At 53.0% G+C, this 22,093-nt stretch overlaps 2 protein-coding genes across 3 annotated transcripts; both read left to right on the top strand.

Annotated features, from left to right (window-relative positions):
* The first annotated feature begins 1,093 nt into the window (after positions 1-1,093).
* On the top strand, positions 1,094-2,295 carry RNF225 (ring finger protein 225). Its single transcript, XM_070386932.1, has one exon. The coding sequence runs from the start codon at positions 1,238-1,240 to the stop codon at positions 2,216-2,218; it is 981 nt and encodes a 326-aa protein (XP_070243033.1). The 5' UTR covers positions 1,094-1,237; the 3' UTR covers positions 2,219-2,295.
* Positions 2,296-13,654: 11,359 nt separating this feature from the next.
* On the top strand, positions 13,655-21,279 carry ZNF584 (zinc finger protein 584). 2 transcript variants are annotated; one of them, XM_070386925.1, is made up of 3 exons: positions 13,655-14,101; positions 14,967-15,093; positions 19,758-21,279. In XM_070386925.1, the coding sequence occupies exons 1-3, from the start codon at positions 14,084-14,086 to the stop codon at positions 21,032-21,034; spliced, it is 1,422 nt and encodes a 473-aa protein (XP_070243026.1). In that variant the 5' UTR covers positions 13,655-14,083; the 3' UTR covers positions 21,035-21,279. The 2 variants fall into 2 exon arrangements, with proteins under 2 accessions (XP_070243026.1, XP_070243027.1); XM_070386926.1 differs by having other exon boundaries at positions 13,655-14,180.
* Positions 21,280-22,093: the final 814 nt, after the last annotated feature.

The following is a 22,093-nucleotide window of genomic DNA, read 5'->3' as shown; positions in this document are numbered from 1 at the left end:
AGTGGGAGCCGAGGGTGAGGGGCGGGCTGAGCATGGTGTCTGAGGAGTTGGCCGCATTAATTCCTGGCGTGTCTTCGGCCTGTGGGGACCTGGATTCACCAGGGAGGACTCAGCTCGGGAAGTATCGCTGACTCAGAAACCGCGGCACCTTGGGCTGCAGGCCTGGCTGCCTGGACCGTCCCGGCAGGTGTCGGAGATGAGAGGGGTGGGGTTGTCCTGGCAGAGATGGCACTGGGAGGGCACTTGGGAGGTGCAGCCCACCCTGAGAGTTGCCAGGGAGCAGCTGGGGTCAGGGCCTGGGCCCTGGGCTACAACAGTGTCTCCCCCCGTCTGCTGGCCGCACAGCGGTGGCCCAGTCCAGTGCACTGTGGGTCTGCCCGCCTTCAACCCCCAGGACCCCAGAAGGTGGCTCTGGGTACGCTGTCCCCGGCCCGGGTCCCCCCCCCGCACATGGACACACTGGTACCCCCAATACCTCTCATCCCACAGTGACTGGGTGGGAGGTTCATGAGCTGGGGAAGGCTGGAGGTGGAAGGGCTCCCCCTCCCAGGCCCTGAACTGTCATGCCCTTGTCAACCTGTGCTTCCAGCCGCCCCCGACACTGCTGAGGTCAGGCTTGTGCGCTCAGTCCTGACGGGACCTTCCTGGGGGCTGTCGAACAGGTCCAGTGGGAAGCTGGGGGGCGTGGCCCCGCCGTGGGCGGCGCCCACGGGGAGGGGCGCGCGGTGTCCACCTCCAGGCAGGTCTAGGGATGGGGTCAGAACCCGTGCTGAAGTGTCAGCCCGAGGGTGGAGGCGCCACCAGGTAGGAAGAGGCTGCTGGGGTCTGTGCTTGGGGAACCTCCTGGCCGGGTGGGCTGCCGGCCCGACGTCCTGAGGCTTGGGGCCTCTCCCTCTCCTGCTTCTCCTTTGATCTGTGGTCTCCCCGGTCTGTCTCTGCTCAGCTCTCCTGAGAGCCCGTCGGGTCTTTTCTGAAGTCCCTCAGGTCCACTCTGCTCCCGCCTGGGGGTCCCCAAGTCTGGCTCAGTCCGCGGTGCTCCTGGTGTCTGTCCGTAGTCCTCAGCCTCTAGATCCCACCTGCCCGCCGGCGGCCTCGGGTCCGCACCCCCCGCCGCTGCCCGCACCCTCCTGCCTTCCAGCCGCCTCCTCCCGGCTCTGCTCCTCTTGCTGCCCTTCCCCGTGTCGGTGGTCCCTCCAGAGCCAGGCCGCTGACCGCCTCTCCCCGCAGGCCGGCCCGGATGCCCTGCCCTCGGCCGCCCTGGCTCCGCCGCCCGCGGGCCCCCCGGGGCTCGGGCCCCAGCACCCCGGGCTCCGCGTGCACCCCGCGCTCCCCCGGCAGGGGGCAGGACGAGGACGAGGGCGGTGAGGAGGAAGCGGACGGCAGCCCGGGCCCCATGCTGGCCCCCGCCTCCCCGGTGGAGTGCCTCATCTGCGTGTCGCCCTTCGACGGCGTGTTCAAGCTGCCCAAGAGCCTGGACTGCGGCCACGTCTTCTGCCTCGAGTGCCTGGCACGCCTGTCGCTGGCCACGGTGGGCGGCGGCGCGGCGGTGGCATGCCCGGTGTGCCGCGCGCCCACGCGCCTGGCCCCGCGCCGCGGGCTCCCCGCGCTGCCCACGCAGCTCGGCCTGCTGCCCGGCCCCGCGCGCGCCCCGCCGGCGCCCCCAGGCTCCGTGCGCTTCGACCGCCGGCGCGGCCTGCTCTACCTGCGGCCGCCGCCGCCCGGGCACGGGCCGCGCAAGGCCCGCGCGCCGCCGCCGCCGCCGCCGCTGCGCCTCGGCCGCCCGCTGTCGCGCCGCCTGTCGCTGGCGCGCTCGGCCTGGCTCTTCCACGCGGCCGTCGTCTTGGCCGTGCTGGTGGCCGCGGGGCTCGTGGTCTCGGGCGTCTACATCTTCTTCCTCATCCCGCGCGCCACCACCTCCCACCCTGCGCGGCCCCAGCTCGTGGCGCTCGCCCCGGCGCCTGGCCTCTCCTGGTTCCCTCCTCGGCCCACCGCCCAGGCGCTCCGGACCCCCGGCTGGACGCCGCTCCCCGCGGCCCCCGACCCGGACTCGAGTTCCGATCCGGACGCCGCCCCATCGCGGGCTTCGGAGGACGCGCTGGAGACCGAGGGGCTCCCCAAGGACACAGAGACACTTGCTGGACGCTCGGAGCGCGCGCGGGGGGCGGAGGCTGGCCCTGAACGGACCCCGCGGGCACGGGGCGCGGGGACCCGAGGGTAGTCCCGAGGCTCCCCATGATCGCCCCGGAGACCTCGGGCGCGGGGCAAGGGCGCCTTGCTCCAGCGAGGCCCAGCGGCTCATTCCGGGCGTCCTCAGGAGGCAGGGACCCTCCCAAGGAGCAGCCCCGACTGCAGTCCCCGTGGGCCACTGCTGGAGGAGCCCCGTGGGTGTCGAGGCCCCGCGGGGAGGCACCCATCAACGGGCCAGGGGTGCCCTTGGTCCCCATCTCTCCTGGGACTCCAGCCCCCTGGGCAGCATCCCGCGGGGCCCTGCTAGGGGCAGCCCCCGACCCTGAGCCTCAGAAGTGTCCTCCGAGTCATCAGCGCCCCAGGAGGACGTTCAGCCCTGGCTGGCACCGGGGCTGCCGTCTCTGATTCGACTCATACTTTGGGCTTTCCCTGGGTCCGCACCCACGTCTGCGGGTGGCTGGGACCAACCACCCTGCTTCTCTCCGGGCTGGGAAGTTTGTTTTCCACTCTGCTGCCTGCAGGCTGGGCCTGGGTGGGATCCAGCCGTCTCCTTGCAGGGCCTGCGTGGCGGCCTTGTGCACCCGGCTGGGGCTGGGGCTGGGGCATGCCGGGGAGGGGCCCAGGCCTCCCAGACGGGCTCCCATCTGGGTCCTGAGCAGCAGCTTGCAGCGGCCCTCGCTCCCACTGTGGTGGGTGGCTTCTGGAGTTCTCTAGAAGCCTCCTCTTGTGAGGGCAGCTGTGGTCTGGCTCAGAGCGGCCAAGGTTGCCTCCAGGTCAGGCCGTGTCGGTGGGGATCTCTCCTGACATTCCTGGCCTGCCGCAAGGGTTCCTGGCCCCTCTCCCCACCAGGAGCCCCCATCACCCGCATCTCCACCCTCTGAATGCTCAGGGTCAGTCTCTGCCCTTCTCCAGGACTCCTTCAGCACCTCGTCAGCACTGAGGGCAAGGGGCCTCCGCCCTCCCTGTGGACAGCAGTTTGCAGGGAGGGGGTCCTCCTCCCGGAAGCCTTCCTGAATTATCACAGTGGGGCAGCCCCTCGCCACACAAACTGGACCAGGGCCTTCTGTCTTCCCCGCAGGCCTTGGGGCCCTGTCTGCCTCACGTCGCGCAGTGGTGGGGTGCTGTGCGGCAGAGCGGCGTCCAGCGTTTTCCAGGGAGAAATGTCACTTCTTTGGGGCTGGGGGCACCTGGTTGACTGTTTACATGTGTGTCCTCAGGACCTGGCACACAACGGGTGCGGAACAGCTCTGTAGGGAGGGACGGCCCTTCAGGGACTGCTGCGGGCACCTCGGTTCACCTGGCTCCGGGCATCCTCACCAAGGCGCGCCAGCAGAGCTGCTTCCGATGGGATCTGCTGCTCCGTCTGAGGGAGTGTCTCCCTGGACCAGTTCCTGTCCAACATCGGGGCCAATGACGCCTGCAGGGGCCTGGACCAGGGTGCTGCGTCACGGGGCAGGCCCAGCCCAGCCCCACAGGGAGGAAACTGGTCAGGCAAGAGCAGGGCTGACTGGTGGTCTGTGTAGGTTTGCCCAGCTGCTGCAACAAATCACCACTGACTCAGTTCCTTACAACAGCACATGCTACTTATCTTCCTCACTCTCTTCCTCACTTTCCTGCTGCACTCTTCCTGAAAAGGACACCAGGATTGCACTGAGCCCAGCCAGGTAATTGAGGACATCTCCAACTCCATATCCTTAATTTCATCACCTCTGTAAAGTCCATCTTTACTGTTAAGTAACAGATTCAGATTCTAGGTATTGGGGGGGGGCATTATTCAGCTTTCATAGGGTCTCAAATATCAACCTCCTCATCCCTCGCCTCCTCCACTACAGGCTGGGAGGAGTTGAGGTGAGGGCATAGAATGAGCAGAGATGGGCCCGGCCATGGGGGTGCTCAGAAAGGGGCCCTTGGCTGTTGGGTGCACAGAAGAGAAAGGGACGATGCTTTCTGCCTGAAGGTGCTCAAGGAAGGCTGCCTGGAGGAATAGTACCTTCAAGAGTGCTCAGGGGAGGGGACTTCCCTGCTGGTCCAGTGGTTAAGACTCTCAGCTCCCAATGCAGGGGGCCCAGGTTCGATCCCTGGTCAGGGAACTAGATCCCACATGCTGCAACTAAGACCTGGTGCAGCCAAATAAGTGAATAAATAAAAAAGAAAGAAAGAATGCTCAGGGAAGCGTCATCTGGCCCTGAGGCAGGGGGACCTGAGGGAGGGAGCTCGTGGCTTAGGGCAGCTGGCAGGGCTGGCTTCTCCTTGTGAAGCAGAGCAGGACCTTGCTCCCAGACCTTGTTCTCTGCCTGCCCTTTGCCTGTGGATAAGTCTAGTCCAAGAAGAAGTTGAATCAGGGAAGTGAGAAACTAAGGAAAACAGTCTAAGGAGACTAAATAATGATGATGTAGTCATTAGGTGTATTCAAGGACCTCCAGTTCTTTCTCAAGGGCTATAGATAACATTCTGAGCCATGTCCTGTGAGCTGTCTTACAGATACCAAAACACCAGCTGGAGAAGTTGGTCACCAGGTACATGATGACCAGGCTGTACCCAAGATTTGAGCTGCCACAATTCTGAGAATTGATCGCAAAGAATTGGGAACAATTGCACCCGGGACTGAACAACTGTATTTAAAACAACCAAGATGATGCCGGTCAGACCACTGATGACCAATTTGAAGTGCACTGTTAGAGATGACGGTGCTGTTTCTGCATGTTGTCCCCCCACCCCAACTTTGTCTATAAAAGCTCTCACTGCCTGCTTGTCAGAGGGGGGAGTTGGCCTTTGGACAGATGGCTGCCACCCTCCACTCCACTTGCCAGCATCTGAAATAAAGCAAACTTTCCTTTCCACCAGCCTTTTGAGCGGTGAGCAGCCAGACACCCCCCACGCATACATTTTGGTAACACTTGTCCTAATCTGCTTCTCCCTCCAAACGGTGGGCAGTGGTTGCTTCTCTACCCTCCCAGATGGGAGCCTGAAACCTCGTTCTCGCTTCCTGTAAAATGCAGCTGATGACAGAGCTCAGGGGTCGCTGAGCGGCCCTGTTTGCTGATTACTACCTTGATGTGCACCCGCATGCTCCTCGTGAACAAAGGGACTGCCTGAAACCACCACTTGGGCCAGGACTGCTGGGCACCTGCAGCCTCTGTGGCCACCTGGCGCTGTGCTCTCCAGGTCTGCCTGGGCCCGCTCCATCCCTGCTGGGTGCACCCTCCACACCTGCCCCAGTCTTGCTCCTCTTCTTAATGGTCCTGATGCCTGTGAACACAGGGTGGGGGGAGATGGCTGGTGGTGGGGGGTGGGCGTCTCAGTGCCTGGTATGGTGCCAGGGAGACCTTTACCCGTCAGACTTTATTCTATCTTCTGTAAAACGGGAGATGATAAAGTTGCGGGAAGAACTTTTCGTTCCTCCATAAGTTTTTATTGAGCGCCTGCTCTATACTTAGGGCGCACTGGAGGTGCCATGGCAGGGCAGTTGATGTCCAGAGGGCGAGAGGCAGCCATCATCTTGGACACACGACCTCTCCCTGCACACTCATGGGGCCCTCCACTCCCCAAACCTTTCCCAGGCCCTCCCAGGTCTCCTCCCCTTGCAAACAAGGTGTGCGGGATGCTCCACACCACTAGGATCCAGCCGGCTTCTCTTCATGAGGGCCAGGGAGGCCTCTGGCCACACTACACCCATGTCTGGCCATGGGTTTGCCTCTTATGTTGAGGTTGATGGCACAGGGCCACGGGGGGGCCCTCGCTGGATGCTGAGAGCAGAAGTGTCCAGCTTAGAGATGGGAAATCAGGCTGAGGGAAGGACAAGGCATGGACTCGAGCAGGGACCAGAGAGCCTTCTGAAGAACAACTCCTTTCAAGTCCACTCCCTGGCCCCGGCCAGGAAGACCCTCACTCTTCCTTCCTCCTGGGGCCCAGCAGTCTCAACTCTCTCCTCCATACACCAGTTTCCCTACCTCTTTATTCTTCCCGCTCGCAAACCTAAGTGGCCACAGGACTGGAAAAGGTCAGTTTTCATTCCAATCCCAAAGAAGATTAATGCCAAAGAATACTCAAACTACTCACAGTTGCACTCATCTCACACGCTAGCAAAGTAATGCTTAAAATTCTCCAAGCCAGGCTTCAACAGTACATGAAGTGAGAACTTCCAGATGTTCAAGTTGGATTTAGAAAAGGCAGAGGAACTAGAGATCAAATTGCCAACATCTGTTGGATTATAGAAAAACCAAGAGAATTCCAGAAAAACATCTACTTCTGCTTCATTGACTACATGAAAGCTTTTAACTGTGTGGATCAAACATACTGTGGAAAATTCTTCAAGAGATGGGACCAGACCACCTGACCTGCCTCCTGAGAAATCTGTATGCAGGTCAAGAATCAACAGTTAGAACAGGACATGGAACAGACTGGTTCAGAATATGGAAAGGAGTACCTCAAGGCTTATTTAGTATTGGTATATTGTCACCCTGCTTATTTAACTTATATGGAGAGTACATTATGAGAAATGCCAAGCTGGATGAAGCACAAGCACAAGCTGGAGTCCAGATTGCCAGGAGAAATATCAATTACCTTAGATATGCTGATGACACCATCCTTATGGTAGAAATTGAAGAAGAACTAAAGAGCCTCTTGATGAAAGTGAAAGAGGAGAGGGGAAAAGTTGGCTTAAAGCTCAACATTCAGAAAACAAAGATCATGGCATCCAGTCCCATCACTTCATGGCAAATAGATGGGGACACAATGGAAATAGTGACAGACTTTATTTTCTTGGGCTCCAAAATAACTGCAGATGATGATTGCAGCCATGAAATTAAAAGATGCTTGATCCTTGGCAGAAAAGCTATGATCAACCTGCTGCTGCTGCTAAGTCGCTTCAGTCGTGTCCGACTCTGTGCGACCCCAGAGATGGCAGCCCACCAGGCTCCCCTGTCCCTGGGATTCTCCAGGCAAGAAGACTGGAGTGGGTTGCCATTTCCTTCTCCAATGCATGGAAGTGAAAAGTGAAAGTGAAGTTGCTCAGTGAAGTCTGACTGCTAGCAACCCCATGGACTGCAGCCTACCAGGCTCCTCCGTCCATGGGATTTTCCAGGCAATGACCAACCTAGTGAAAGTGAAAATTGCTCAGTTGTTTCCAGAGCTTTGTGACCCCATGGACTGTACAGTCCATGGAATTCTCCAGGCCAGAATACTGGAGTGGGTAGCTGTTCCCTTCTCCAGAGGATCTTCACAGCCCAGGGATGGAAGCCAGGTCTCCCTCACTGCAGGCGGATTCTTTACCAGCTGAGCCACCATGACCAACCAAGACAGCATATTAAAAAGCAGAGACATTACTTTGCCAACAAAGCTCAATCTAGTCAAAGCTATGGCTTTTCCAGCGGTCATGTATAGATGTGAGAGTTGGACCATAAAGAAAGCTGAGGGCCAAAGAATTCATGCTTTTGAACTGTGGTGTTGGAGAAGACTCTTGAGAGTCCATTGGACTGCAAGGAGATCCAACCAGTCCGTCCTAAAGGAGATCAACACTGAATATTCATTGGAAGGACTGATGCTGAAGGTGAAGCTCTAATACTTTAGCCACCTGATGCGAAGAAGGGACTCATTGGAAAAGACCTGATGCTGGGAAAGACTGAAGGCAGGAGGAGAAGGGGACGACGGAGGATGGTTGGATGGCATCACCGACTCGATGGACCTGAGTTTGAGTAAACTCCGGGAATTGGAGATGGACAGGGAAGCCTGGCGTGCTGCAGTTCTTGGGGTCGCAAAGAGTCGGACAGGACTGAGCGACTGAATTGAACTGAACCTCCGCGGTGTTCGAGAAGGGGAAAGCTAAGGGGGTGTCAGCAACGCGGACCAATCGGAGGCCGCATTCCGGGCTGGGGGGGTGGGGCGTGACCGTAGTTGCCTTGGCAACTTGGCCCGCCTTCGCCGCGCTGCTCCGAGGGACTGCGCGTGCGTCACACCCTCCCCGCGCAGGTGGGAGGTACAGAGACGATCCCGCGCTGAAAGCTAGAGGAGCGCCCGCGGCGGCCGTCGCTGTGGCGATTTTACCCGCACCCGGACCCTCGCGCGGTAGCGCTGCGCGCGCACAGCTGTCAGGCTGCGGTCTAGAGGGAGAGCCTGCGGGAGGCGGCTGTGCCCAGTCAGTCAGGGGCGGAAACCTGAAGCGAAGCTATCATGACGACCTCTGGGGCGTTTTCGGCAACCCGGCCGCGGGGCCGCGGGAGGAGGCAGTGATCCGGTTTGTTATCACACCGGTGGCGCTTCTGCTGAGCGCAAGGCTCAGCGCACTGGACAGACACGTCCCCGCCCTGCGGTCCTTGGTGCTCAGCTGCTGCTGCTGCTAAGTCACTTCAGTCGTGTCCGACTCTGTGCGACCCCATAGACGGCAGCCCAGGCTCCCCCGTCCCTGGGATTCTCCAGGCAAGAACCAGGTGCTCAGCTAGTGCTAATCTAATAAATTTTAACGCAGACTATTGCGAACACAGGTAGATTAGATTACAAAGGAAGCGCCTGACTCAGATGTGCTCTCCCTAACCCTAACCCCACCCCCTGGCCGACCTGGGAAGTGCTGGAACCCTCCGTCTCAAGGGGAAAGCAGGCTCGGATGGGGAGCGTCTCCCTTAGGGGCACGCCTTGGTAGGGCAGCTGGGCATGTCCTCCTAAGCTGTGGCTTTCTCTGCCCTCTCAGTCTCTGCAGAAGCTGGGGCAGACGAGCCAGGAGGGACCTGAGAGCTGCATGCCGCTCACTTGGCATGGATATTTCCACTCTAGTGGCCATGAAAAACTCCACATTGGATATGGGACTTTTCCAAGGAATCTTCCAGAAAATTTTCTCGTTTTTATTTTTAATAATAGGTTTCTTGAAATGTAATCTAAACACAATAGGTTTCTTGAAATGTAATCTAAACACATTCATACAATTTGCCCAGAGTCTACAATTCATTTTGTTGTTAATATGATCATATAGTTATGCAACCATCACCACTAATTCCAGAACATTTTCAAGAAGCCCCATCCTGATCCAAGTCATGTCCCATTTCTCCTTTCCCTTAATCCCTGGCAACCATGTCTACTGTTTGTCTCTGTGGATTCACTATTGTGGGCATTTCATACCAATAAAATCATACATATGCAGAGATCCACCCTTTAGAACAGCAGCCTGTGGATTGTTCTTCCCAGCCAGTGGAGCCAACTCAGCCATGCATGTGAACTCTGGAGCCAAAGAGATGAGGGTGTGAATCCTACTTCCATTGTAGCCTTGTTCTTTGCCCTTCTGAAACTCACTCTTCACTTGGGGAATGGTGGGGGTGGGGTACACTTGGCCTTGGGTGTGCCTGGCTTCACACAGGCTGTGCTCCCTGCTCTCAGGTACTCGTGGGCTGTGAGAGGACTGTGGGCCTCTGCTGGATTAAAAAAAAAAAAGAGTATTTTATTTTTCGGCTGTGTTGGTTCTTCATTGCTGCACATGGGCTTTCTCTAGTTGTGGTAAGCGGGGGCTACACTTTGTTGTGTGTGGGCTTCTCATTGCGGTGGCTTCTTGATGCAGAGCAAGGCTGTAGGTGCCTGGGCTCAGTAATTGCCGTGCACTTGAGCTTAGCTGCTCTGAGGCACATGGGATCTTCCTGGACCGGGGATGAAACCAGTGTTCCTTGCATTGCAAGGTGGATTCTAAACCATTGCTTCCCAGGTGGCACTAGTGGCAAAGAACATGCCTGCCAATGCAGGACCCACGAGTCAGTCAGTCAGTCAGTTCAGTAGCTCAGTTGTGTTGGACTCTTTGCTACCCCAAGGACTGCATCATGCCAGGCTTCCCTGTCCGTCACCAACTCCAGGAGCTTGCTCAAACTCATGTCCATCGAATTGGTGATGCCATCCAACCATCTCATCCTCTCTCGTCCCCTTCTCCTCCTGCCTTCAATCTTTCCCAGCACCAGGGTCTCTTCCAATGAGTCCTTTCTTCGCATCAGGTGGCCAAAGTATTGGAACTTCAGTTTCAGCATCAGTACTTCCAATGAATATTCAGGACTGATTTCCTTTAGGATGGACTGGTTGAATCTCCTTGCAGATCAAGGGACTCTCAAGAGTCTTCTCCAACACCACAGTTCAAAAGCATCAATTCTTCGGCGTTCAGCTTTCTTTATAGTCCAACTCTCACATCCATACATGACTACTGGAAAAACCATAGTTTTGACTAGATGGACCTTTGTTGGCAAAGTAATGTCTCTGCTTTTTTAGTATGCTATCTAGCTTGGTCATAGCTTTTCCTCCAAGGAACAAGAGTCTTTTAATTTCATGGCTTCAGTCACCATCTGCAGTGATTTTAGAGCCCCCCCCCCCCCGCCGCAAAAAAAAAAGTCTCTCACTGTTTCCATTGTTTCTCCATCTATTTGCCATAAAGTGATGGGACCAGATACCACGATCTTAGTTTTCTGAATGTTGAGGTTTAAGCCAACTTTTTCACTCTCCTCTTTCACTTTCATCAAGAGGCTCTTTAGTTTTTCTTCACTTTCTTCCATAATGGTGGTGTCATCTGCATATCTGAGGTTATTGATATTTCTCCCAGCAATCTTGACTACAGCATGTGCTGGAAGGAAGAAAGAGAGGAAGAAAGAAAGGAAGGAAGAACGCCTTCCTCAGTGATCAATGCAAAAATGGAGGAAAACAGTAGAATGGGAAAGACTAGAGATCTCTTCAAGAAAATTAGAGCTACCAAAGGAACATTTCATGCAAAGATGGGCACAATTAGGGACAGAAATGGTATGGACCAACAGAAGCAGAAGATATTAAAAAGAGGTGGCAAGAATACACAGAACTGTGCAAAAAAGATCTTCATGACCCATGTAACCCCAGTGGTGTGGTCATTCACCTAGAGCCAGACATCCTGGAATTGGAAGTCAAGTGGGCCTTAGGAAGCATCACTATGAAGAAAGCTAGTGCAGGTTATGGAATTCCAGTTGAGGTATTTCAAATCCTAAACGATGATGATGTGGAAGTGCTACACTCATATGCCAGCAAATATGGAAAACTCAGCAGTGGCCACAGGACTGGAAAAGGTCAGTTTTCATTCCAATCTCAAAGAAAGGCAATGCCAAAGAATGATCAAACTACCACATGATCACACTCATCTCACATGCTAGCAAAGTAGTGCTGAAAATTCTCCAAGCCAGGCTTCAACAGCACGTGAACTGAGTACATGAACAGTACATGAAACGTTCAAGCTGGATTTAGAAGAGGCAGAGGAACCTCAGATCAAATTGCCAACACCTGTTGGATCATCAAGAAAGCAAGAGAGTTCCAGAAAAACATCTACTTTTGCTTTATTGACTATGCCAAAGCCTTTGACTGTGTGGATCACAATAAACTGTGGAAAATTCTGAAAGAGATGGGAATACCAGACCACCTGACCTGCCTCCTGAGAAATCTGTATGCAGGTCAAGAAGCAACAGTTAGAACTGGACAAAGGACAACAGACTGGTTCCAAATAGGGAAAGGAGTACATCAAGGCAATATACTGTCACCCTGCTTGTTTAACTTATACGCAGAGTACATCATGCGAAATGCCGGGCTGGATGAAGCACAAGCTGGAATTAAGATTGCCAGGAGAAATATCAATAACCTCAGATATGCAGATGACACCACACTTACCCATAAGAGAGATGGGTTCAATCCCTGGGTTGGGAAGATCCCCTGGAAGAGGACATGGCAACCCACCCTATATTCTTGCCTGGGGAATCCCATAGACAGAGGAGCCTGGCAGGCTACAATCCATACAGCTGCACAGAGTTGGACGCAACTGAACCAACTTAGCACGCATGCACAGACCCCCAGGGAAGCCCTGATGTCAATTTTCAAAGGGCGATGGGGACTTCCCTGGAGGTCCAGTGGTTAAGACTGGGTGCTTCCACTGCAGAGGGTATTGGTTTGATTCCTGGTCTGGGAACTGAGATTCCCGCATGCCATGTGGTGCAGCCAAAAAAAGGAAAAAGAAGAGATTTGGATATCACACCAAAGAAGATACACAGATGGCAGAGAGAAGCAGATGAAAATATTCTGAACATCATATGCCGTTATGGAATTTCAAATTTAAACAATGTCACTACATATCTATTAGAGTGGCTAAAATCCAAAATACTGACAAGCGGTACCAGAACTCTACTGCTGTCTAGAATGCAAAATTATATAGCCCTTGGAAAGAAAGTTATGACCAACCTAGATAGCATATTGAAAAGCAGAGACATTACTTTGCCAACAAAGGTCTGTCTAGTCAAGGCTATGGTTTTTCCAGTGGTCATGTATGGATGTGAGAGTTGGACTGTGAAGAACGCTGAGCGCCGAAGAATTGATGCTTTTGAACTGTGGTGTTGGAGAAGACTCTTGAGAGTCCCTTGGACTGCAAGGAGATCCAACCATCCATTCTGAAGGAGATCAGCCCTGGGATTTCTTTGGAAGGAATGATGCTAAAGCTGAAACTCCAGTACTTTGGCCACCTCATGCGAAGAGCTGACTCATTGGAAAAGACTCTGATGCTGGGAGGGATTGGGGGCAGGAGGAGAAGGGGACGACAGAGGATGAGATGGCTGGATGGCATCACTGACTCGATGGACGTGAGTTTGAGTGAACTCTGGGAGTTGGTGATGGACAGGGAGGCCTGGCGTGCTGTGATTCATGGGGTCGCAAAGAGTCGGACACGACTGAGCGACTGAACTGAACTGAACTGAACTAGGAAGACAATTGGTAGTTTCTTATAAACTTAAATACACTCCTATTATGTGATCCATCTACCACACGCCTAGGTATTTACACAAATGTATTGAAAATATGTCCACACAGACAGTGGAACAGGAATGTTTATAGCAAATTTATCCGTAATTGCTTAGAACTGGAGTCAAACTGAGATGCTTTTCCATGCGTAAATGAATAAGGAAATTGGTGCATTCATACAATGGAATATTATTTAGTAATAAAAAGAACTGCCCTCTGGAGCCACAAAAAGGCATGGAGGAATCTTAAATGTGTATTCCTAAGTGAAAAAGTCAGCTGAAAAAGGTACATACTGTATGATTCCAACTTTATGACATTTTGGGAAAGGTAAAACTAGAGAGAGTGAAATAGTGGTTGTCGTGGTCTCAGGGGAAGGGAGGGAGGGGTGAATAGATGGAACCGAGGAGATTTTTCATGGAGCAAAACTATCCTGTAGTATACTGTAATGACTGACGTGTATAAAAAAGTGTAAATTCTTATTTCTTACTTTAAAAAGCAACAAAACCAGTATAATTATACTCTTTGGTCTGTAACAAACAAATAAATTTGCCAACAAGGGAAAGGCAGGTGGGTGGGACAAAGCTGTCCTCCGCCCGCGACCAGGTCCAAATGTCCAACCGAAAGTCCCGGGCCGCCCTCGGCGCTCTCCCGGAAACGCCCCTCTCCTGGCTGTCATCGGCTGCATCCGTACAGACGCGGTCTGTGACGTCAGTTACGCGACAGGTAGTTCACGCGCGCCCCAAACCGGGTCACGGGTGACCCGGGAGTCGAGTTAACGGAGGCACACGGACAGAGGTGCCACCTGGCGGCCCTGGCCGGCCGGGGCTTCCGACGTTGCTGTCGGGTGTCCGTTTTGCCTCCGCTGGCGGTCCCTGCGTCACGGGGAGGGCAATGGGGCTGGGCTTCCGGCGTTGACCCGCGCTGTGAGGCACTGTGAGGGCAGCGCTCTCACCGCAGAGACCGTCACCGCGCCTGTGCTCGCACCGTGACCTCGGCCATGAGTCCCTTTTGCTGAGACTTGCTGTTGTCCCCCGAGAACCTCCCGAAGCGGCTCCTGGTCTTCAGTCGGCCGGGGGCTCGGGCGGGCTGGCGGGTACGGATCTCAGCTGAGCCCGCTGAAACTTTCCGCCATTCGGTTCCGATGGCAAAGGAGGCGCAGGTGAGTGGGAGGTGCGCCCCAGGTTCTCAGCACCCGAATCCCCACCCAGCAGGTCTGGACTCTGAATGGCCTGTGAGAGGTAAGGAAGGCTGTGACAGGTGAAGGGACAGTCTGTACAGAGACAGAGACGGAGGAGGGACGGGGATCTGGGAGCTACGTGTGTGGTGTGGTTCCCGGCGACAGAGGGTTGCAGGGTGAGGAGGTCCTCTGTGCAGAGCCGGGGGGTACCCTTGGCCGTGGGCCGTTGGAGGTGTGGCGGGGCGGGGGGCGAGGCAGGATGGACTTGAAGTTGCTCCCCGTGGTAGCACCCTGGAGACACAGAGTGCACAGTGGCATGCGAGAGTTGTCAGTGGAGTGGACTGGTGAGGTTGTGCTGAGGGTGTGGAGTTGTACCGTGCTGCCGTACAGAGTTACGTGCCTGGCGTGCCGGAGGGCAAAGTGGAGGGCCTTTGGAGTATGGTACTCAGGCCTGAGAGAGAGACGGTACCGTGGGTTTTGTTACTTCCGAATGGTGATCCCTGGGAGACAGGGAATTGACTGGCAGGAAATAGGATAGACCTGTGTGCTTCAGGGCGTCCATCGATGGCAGCCTGTTGTGGGCTGGATGCAGAGTTTAATAGCAACAAGATGAGAGAGGCACCAATGGTATTTGTGGCCCTGGGAATCCTCTGAGCTAGGGGTCTTAGGAGGAGAGAGGTATGAGGGCTTGTGAGTGATGGGGGCTCACAGGGAACCATGACGGCAGTGAGGGATGTCGCGGGACCTGAGGCATGGGTCAAGGGCGTGGGTGTGTTTCTCTGTCCATATTTTGGTTGGCTTTCTGCCCATTATTGACCCTAAGACTCAGTGGAATGCATCATTACAGGGCCCAGTGACTTTTGAGGATGTGGCTGTGTATTTCTCCCTGGAGGAGTGGGGTCTCCTTAATTTGACCCAGAAGAGCCTGTACCGTGATGTTATGCTGGAGAACTTTGGACTCATTGGCTCACTGGGTAAGTCACACTTTTCCCTAACAGACTGACCACCTCTGCCTTTTCTCCATGGGAAGTTCTGTTTATCCTAAAGCCCACAGAGTCTGTGTGCCCTTCCTCGTCTCTCTCTGAGCAGCTGTTGGCAGCTTTGACACCTGTTGCCCCACAGGCTCCTGGAGTAGGGCTTGGGGTTCAGATGTTTATAGTTTGCCCAACAAATCCCAGCTCTGCCTCTTTCTGACTGTGTGACTTTGCTGAAGCTTTGGCCCCTCTGTGCTGAGTTTTGTCTTCCTCCTCCAAAAGAAATTTTATAGGGCCCTCCCTGGGCCAGATGTCAACCATGAATTGAAATCAGTAGATCAGTTTGGGCAGGATAGCCACCTTTTTTTTTTTTTTTTGCTGCTTTGAGTGGTGTGTGGGCTTTTAGTTACCCATCAGGGATTGAAGCCGCGCCCTTGGCAGGGAAAGCGTGGAGTCTTAACCACTGGACCTCCAGAAAATTCCAGGACTGCCATCTTTAATATCTTTCAACCCGTAAACATGAATGTATTTCTGTTTGTTTAGCTCCATATTTTTTTTTTAGCTCCATATATTTTTTAAAAATAATTTTATGTATTTATCTTGGACTGTGCTGGGTCTTGGTTGCTGCGGGTGGGCTTTCTTTAGTCGCAGCAGTTGGGCTACTCTTCCTTGTCATATGCAGGCTTCGCATTGAGGTGGCTTCTTTTGTCGCAGAGCGTGGGCTGTAGGGCACATGGGCTTCAGTAGTTGCAGCAAGTAAGCTCAGTAATTTCAGCTCCCAGGCTCTAGAGCACAGGCTCAGTAGTTGTGGCTCAGGAGCTTAGTTGCCCCACAGTATGTGGGATCTTCCCGGACCAGAGATTGAACCTGTGTCTCCTGCATTGGCAGATGGATTCTTTACCACTGAGCCACCATGGAAACCCACTAGCTCTAATTTTTTAAACAGTGTTTTTAATATACAAGGCTAAATTTATTTCTAAGTATTTTATTCATTTTGATGCTCTTTCCCCCTCTTTTTTATCTTTTTCTTTATGCTCTTTTAAATGGAATTTTTTCTTAATTTCATTTTAGATTATACATTGCTAGTGTATAGAAATGTAATTGACTTTCCTATACAGATCTTGTACTCTGCAACCTTGCTAAACTCATTTATTAGTTCTAATAGTTCTTTCAGTGGATTGTTTGGTATTTTCTATATATATAATGTCAGGACATCTGTGAATAGAGATATTTTTACTTTTTCCTTTGCCTAACCAATTTGGCTATTGGATATAAATTGTAAGAGTAGACGTCTTTTCTTGTTCCAGTTCTTTTTTTTGTTCCAGTTCTTATAGGAAAAGCACTCATCAGTCTTTCACTAATAAGTATGATGTTAGCTATAAGTTTATTACATGTGCCCTATTCAGGTGAGGAAGTTCTCTTGTTGAGTGAAACGTTGTTAGATTTTGTGCAGTGCTTTTCCATATCTATTGAAATGATCATGTGATTTTTGTCCTCTATTCTATTAATGTGGTGTATTACAGTAATTGATTTTCTATATTCATAAGAGTTATCAGTGGTACAGTTTTCTTTTCTTGTATCTTTATTTGGATTGAGTATGAGGATAATTTTGGCTTCAATGGATGAATTCTGTTTTATGAACAGTTTCTGAAATATCGGCATTAATTCTTATTTCTGTGTTAATATTAACCTGTGACACCATCTCAGCCTAGCTTTTTTTGTTTTTCCTGTGGGGAAGTTTTTTTTTTTTTAAGTCTGTTCAGCTATTCTATTTCTTCTTCAGTCAGTTTCTTTTTTTTTTTTTAATTGTCTTCTACTTTTGTTTTTTTCTTTTTTTTGTTCTTTGAAGTATAAAGTTAGGATATTGGTTGAAGGTCTTTTTTTTTTTTTTTTTTGGAAGGTCTTTTTTTAAAAATTCATTTTATAATTGAAATGTAGTTGATTTACAGTGTTTCAGGGGTACAGCAGAATGATTCAGTTATACGTATAGAGATCTTTTTTACTATGCGTGTTGTGACAATATAAGAAATATGTATTTTGTCTTTGTTCCCAATTCTTTGGGATGCAGCTCCTAAAACTTTTGGAGTCTCTGGAGTGATGAGATGCTTCTGTATGCTGATGAACGTTGACAGTTGCTGGGGACCCCTGGATAGTCTCAGAATAGGGGCTGGTCACCAGAAATACCAGGGGATGATTGGAAGGTTGGATTTTCAGTTACTCCCAGCCTCCTCCTCTCACTTCCCTACCCTGACTTTTGGAGGAGGGGCTGGAGTTTGGGCCAATCATCAATGGCCAGTGATTCAATCAGTCATGCCTATGTGAGGAAACATCCATAAAAACTCCAAAATGACCAGTTCAGAGAGCTTCTGGGTTAGTGGACACATCTGAGATGCTAGGAGAACGGTGCCACCAAGGGCATGGATCCTTCTTACCCTCTGCATCCTCAGTCTCCACCCCTGGCATACCCTGCCCTTTTCATTTCTTCCACTGGCTGTTCCTGAGTTATAGTCTTTAAAATAAATTGGTAATAGTAAGTAAATTCTTTTTCTGAGTTATCTGATCTGTTCTAGCAACTTATTGAACCTAAAGAGGAATCAATAATTGTGAGAATCCCAGATTTACAGCTATCAGAAGTATGGGAGGCAAGGGACTTCAATTGATGCCTGAGGTAGGGGCAGTCTTGTGAGACCAAGCCTGTAACCTGTGGGATCTGGTGCTAATTCCACGTATCTGGTGTCAGAATTGAATTGAATCCTTGAACACTCAGTTGGAGTTGGAGAAATGGTATGGAAACCCCCCCATGGATTTGGTGTCAGAGGTATTGTGAATAAGGCAGCTCAGAGGTGTTGCTATAATTTTCCTTCTAAGCAAGACTTTTCCCCATAACTTTTGGTATGTTGTGTTCTCTTGCATTTATCTCAAAGTGTTTTATAATTTTCCTTGTGGTGATTTAGGAGTACTTTAATTTCCATAAATTTGTGAGTTTTCCAGATTCACAGACATGGAGAACTGAGTTTTGGTTGCCAGGGGATGGGGCAAGGAGGAGGAGAGGGGTGGACTGGAGTTTGTGACTAGCAGATGCAGGTTATTATATATAGAACGGATAAACAACAAAGTCCGATTGTATAGCATAGGGAAGTATGTTCATATCTTGTAATAAACCATGATGAGGAAGAATTCTAAAGTATTTGTGAACTTCCCAGTTTTTTCCTGTTGTTGCTTTCTGCCCGAAGTCTCCTGAGGCCTATTTTATGTCCTAGCAAATGGTCTCTTTTGGAGACTGTTCCATGTGCACGTCAGAATGGAAGAGAGTATGTCCTCTGTTAAGTAGCGTGTTCTATAGAAGTCTTAGAGGTCTAGTTGAGTTTTAGCCTCATTCAAGTGTTATATCCTTCATTTTCTGCCTAGTGGTCCTGTCCATTTATGAAAGTTAGAAATTGAAGTCTCTAAATATTATTGTTTTAATTCTTTCTTTATTTATTGTCAGTTTTGCCTCACAGGGGGTTCTTTTCTAGAAAATTGTGGTAAAACAAACCGTGATATTTACCTTCTTAACACATTTTTAAATGTACAGAAGAGGTTCCAACAAGGAGCTACTGTGCAGCATAGGGAACTATGTTCAGTGTCTTCTAATAACCTATAATGGAAAATACTCTGAAAAATATATACACACATATATAACTGAATCACTTTGCTGTACACTAGAAACTAATACAGTACTGTAAATCAACTATATTTCAATTTAAAAAAATAAATAAAAAATAATGAACATTCAATTGCCTCCGACAATTTTTAAAAAAAATGTAGAGTCCCATGTTCTAATACTTGATATCCTTCATGGTTGCCATGGTGACACGAGCTTCCTGTTTTTGTAGGGTGGGTCAGCCTTGATTTGGGCTGGCATGTTATTACTCTTCTCCCTCTTAGGCTTTGCACCTTCAAGGTCCTCCAAGGTTGCCCAAATGGAGGGTGAGGAAGAGGCCTGGGTGCCCAACATGGTGGACAGTGTGGTCAGCAGAGCAGAGGCCAGGAAGGGTTCCAGACTCAGTGACTGGGGCTAGAGGAGGCCTTGGTTTCAGTGATGGGTATCTGTGTGCACTGGCATTTGGGTGCTGGGGCAGTGACCACAACTTACTCCCACCTTGCCCCTCTTCTAGACTCACCGTGTGGTCTTGCAGTCTCTACCGAGGCTCTGGATGACCCACCTCTCTGGCCTCTGTCTTGTGGTTCCCTCTTCTCTGTGCCACTGCAGAGCTGTCCGCTGCGACCTGCTCTGCGTGTGACTTGAGATGCACGTCCTTCAGTAGTCCATGAACACTGGCTGCTCTGTCAGTCATCTTTACACTGGGGCAGCCATCCTCTCCACAGAGCTTGCTGTCTTCAGCATCGCTGGCCTAGCTGAAGCCCTCGGCAGAGCGTGACTTGAAGACCGTGACCCCCTCCCTGCAGTGCTCCTGTCTCTGTCTCCTCGTCCCTGTTGCAGTTTCCCTGTTCTGGGGTCAGGCAGAGCCCTGTTCCCCTGGGCCAGCCCCTCCTCATCCGAACCTTTCCCTGCTGCCTCCTGCAAGTCTGTGGACACCTCCGTGGGTGTGTGCCACAGGCACCTGCTGAAGGTGCCGCCTCCCTTGCAGGCCCACTCTGAGTGCCCGCCTCTTCCGTCCCAGGTTGTCTGCGTAGACTGCAGGATGAGGACGCCCTTCTCGAGCTTGGAGAGAGCTGCCGAGTCCGCCTGTCAGAGAAGCCCTCTCTGTGTGGGACGTCTGGACAAGTCTTCCCTGCCACTTTAGGCTTCTTCCAGCCCCAGGCTGCCTGCAGAGAGGGAGCGCCCCGTGGGAGCCCCGAGTGCAGCGAGGCCTGCCCACCCGGCTCCACTGGCCAGCGGCAGAAGGGCGGCCATGCGGCGCAGACGCCCTTCCGGTGCAGTGACTGTGGGCAGGCCTTCCTCCAGGCCTTCATGCTCCTCGACCACCTCGTTGCTCATGCCAGAGAGAGGCCCATCAGGGGCCCAGCAGGTGGAAGCAGCCCCACGGAGAACTCAACCCTGGTTCCTCACTGGAACGCTCACCCTGGAGAGACGCCCCACGTGTGCAATGAGTGTGGCAGGGCCTTCAGTTACCCCTCTAAACTGAGGAAGCATCAGAAGGTTCACACTGGCATCAAGCCTTTCAAGTGTGCCGAGTGCGGGAAGACGTTCAACCGCAAGGACGCGCTCGTCCTGCACCAGAGAATCCACACCGGAGAGCGGCCTTACCAGTGCGGTGAGTGCGGGAAGGCCTTTAGCGTGCTGTCCACCCTCATTCGGCACCGGAAGGTGCACATCGGAGAAAGGCCGTACGAGTGCCGGCAGTGCGGAAAGCTCTTCAAGTACAACCACAGCTTCGCCCTGCACCGGAGGGTGCACACGGGGGAGAGGCCTTACGGCTGCGGCGAGTGCCGGAAGGCCTATGTGACCCGCTCGGGGCTGTACCAGCACCGGAAGGTCCACACCGGCGAGCGACCCTACGAGTGTGGCCTGTGCGGGAAGACCTTCACTACCAGGTCCTACCGCAACCGCCACCAGCGCTTCCACACCGAGGAGCGGGCCCACGAGTGCCCGGAGTGCGGTCGCTCTTTCAAACACGGCTCGACCCTCCTCCAGCACAGGAAGGTCCACGCCGCGGGAAGGCCACAGGGGGCCGGCAGGCAGGCAGGCAGCCCTGAGCCGCGGCTGGCGCATGCTCAAGTTCTCAGTCCAGAAGGGAGGCTGGGGAGAGGGGCCGTTTGCAAGCGGAACCCGCCGCCCACACCGACTGGGGCAGGCGCGCTGCGCTCCGGCCCGGCCGCTCTTGGCGGTGTTAGGCCATTGCCAGTTCCTGTGACAGGAGCCGTCCCACCCCTCCGAGCCGACAGCTCCCGTGGTGTGCAGTCTGTGTGCTCCGGGAAGCCGTTGTCTCCTCCATAAGGGAGAGTCATGTGCGCTGGATTCCATATGGGGTCTTATTCCCTCCCCACAGCCGGTTCAGGTGTGGACATGACCTAGCTCTGGCCGAGAGTAGCTGGGCAGTGTCTGCAGGGGCTTCCAGGGAAGGTTAGCCATCTTTATGGACTCTGTGGACGCCACGTTTGGTTTCTGTCGTGGATTTATCCAGCCCTGGGACTGTCTCACGCGGTTCTGGAATGTCTAATAAAGACCTTTTGTGTACACCACCCTTAATCTGTGGGCTCTGATCTGTGTGTGTGGAAGGGCTGAGAACCAAACTGGGCTCATGAACAGAGGGCGCTGTTTCTCTGGACGTCCCTGACTGTTGTCTGCCTCAGCGGGGACAGCAGGATGGCAAAAGCCAGCTCCAGTCAAGGTTGGCCGAGTTTGCACTAGAGCTTCAGACGTCGGGGGGGGAGACTGAAGGGCTCTGGGTGGATCTCTGGCCTGGATGTCAGGTGTACCTCTGGGCCCAGAGCTTGCCTGAAGAATGGAGTGGTGGGTAGAAGATCGCCGTGTGACTGGGGACAGGTATCAGCTGGGCTCCTTGTTTCTGGGGAAAGTTCTGCAATCTCCAGTGCTGGCCAGAAGAAGCTGCTTCCAGAACCAGCTCAGAAGCCGAGCTCTCTGAAACTGAGAACGTGGAGGTAAGTTTGAGAGTGGCCGTATGTTCTGCAGGGGCTGCTGGGCAGAATGAGTGGGCACAGGAGCACGGAGAGGAGTCCTGTGGAGCAGGGGGCCTGGCACATTTGAGGCTTGAGCTGGTTCTGAAGAGGAATCCATGGATGTTCCGGGAACGTGGTTTTGGGGGGGAGGCGGGCAGTTTCTCAGGAATTTCAAGCCTGTTCCCAGTGTCCAAGGTCACTGTCAACAAATAGCCTACAGGTTCCTTGGATCCTCAGAGCCTTTCTGGGCATGTTCACCTCCTGGCCATCACCCTGGGGCTGAGAGAAGATCCCGTCATACTGGGATTCAGCTTTCATGACCTGGCTGGGATTCCTGGTGTGTCTACAGACAGCAGCCTTGACTTTTTGCTGTTGC

The sequence above is a fragment of the Bos mutus genome, chromosome 18 (genome assembly GCF_027580195.1).
Source record: "Bos mutus isolate GX-2022 chromosome 18, NWIPB_WYAK_1.1, whole genome shotgun sequence".
NCBI classification, from domain to species: Eukaryota; Metazoa; Chordata; class Mammalia; order Artiodactyla; family Bovidae; genus Bos; species Bos mutus.
This window is presented reverse-complemented; position numbering and strand designations above follow the sequence as displayed.

Excerpts from the sequence above, each read along its gene's own strand:
- ZNF584 (XM_070386925.1), top strand. Across the intron at positions 15,094-19,757 it reads TGGACTCATTGGCTCACTGG|GTTGTCTGCGTAGACTGCAG; the intron begins GTAAGTCACACT and ends CTTCCGTCCCAG.
- RNF225 (XM_070386932.1), top strand. The coding sequence starts at position 1,238 with ATGCCCTGCCCTCGGCCGCCCTGGCTCCGCCGCCCGCGGGCCCCCCGG.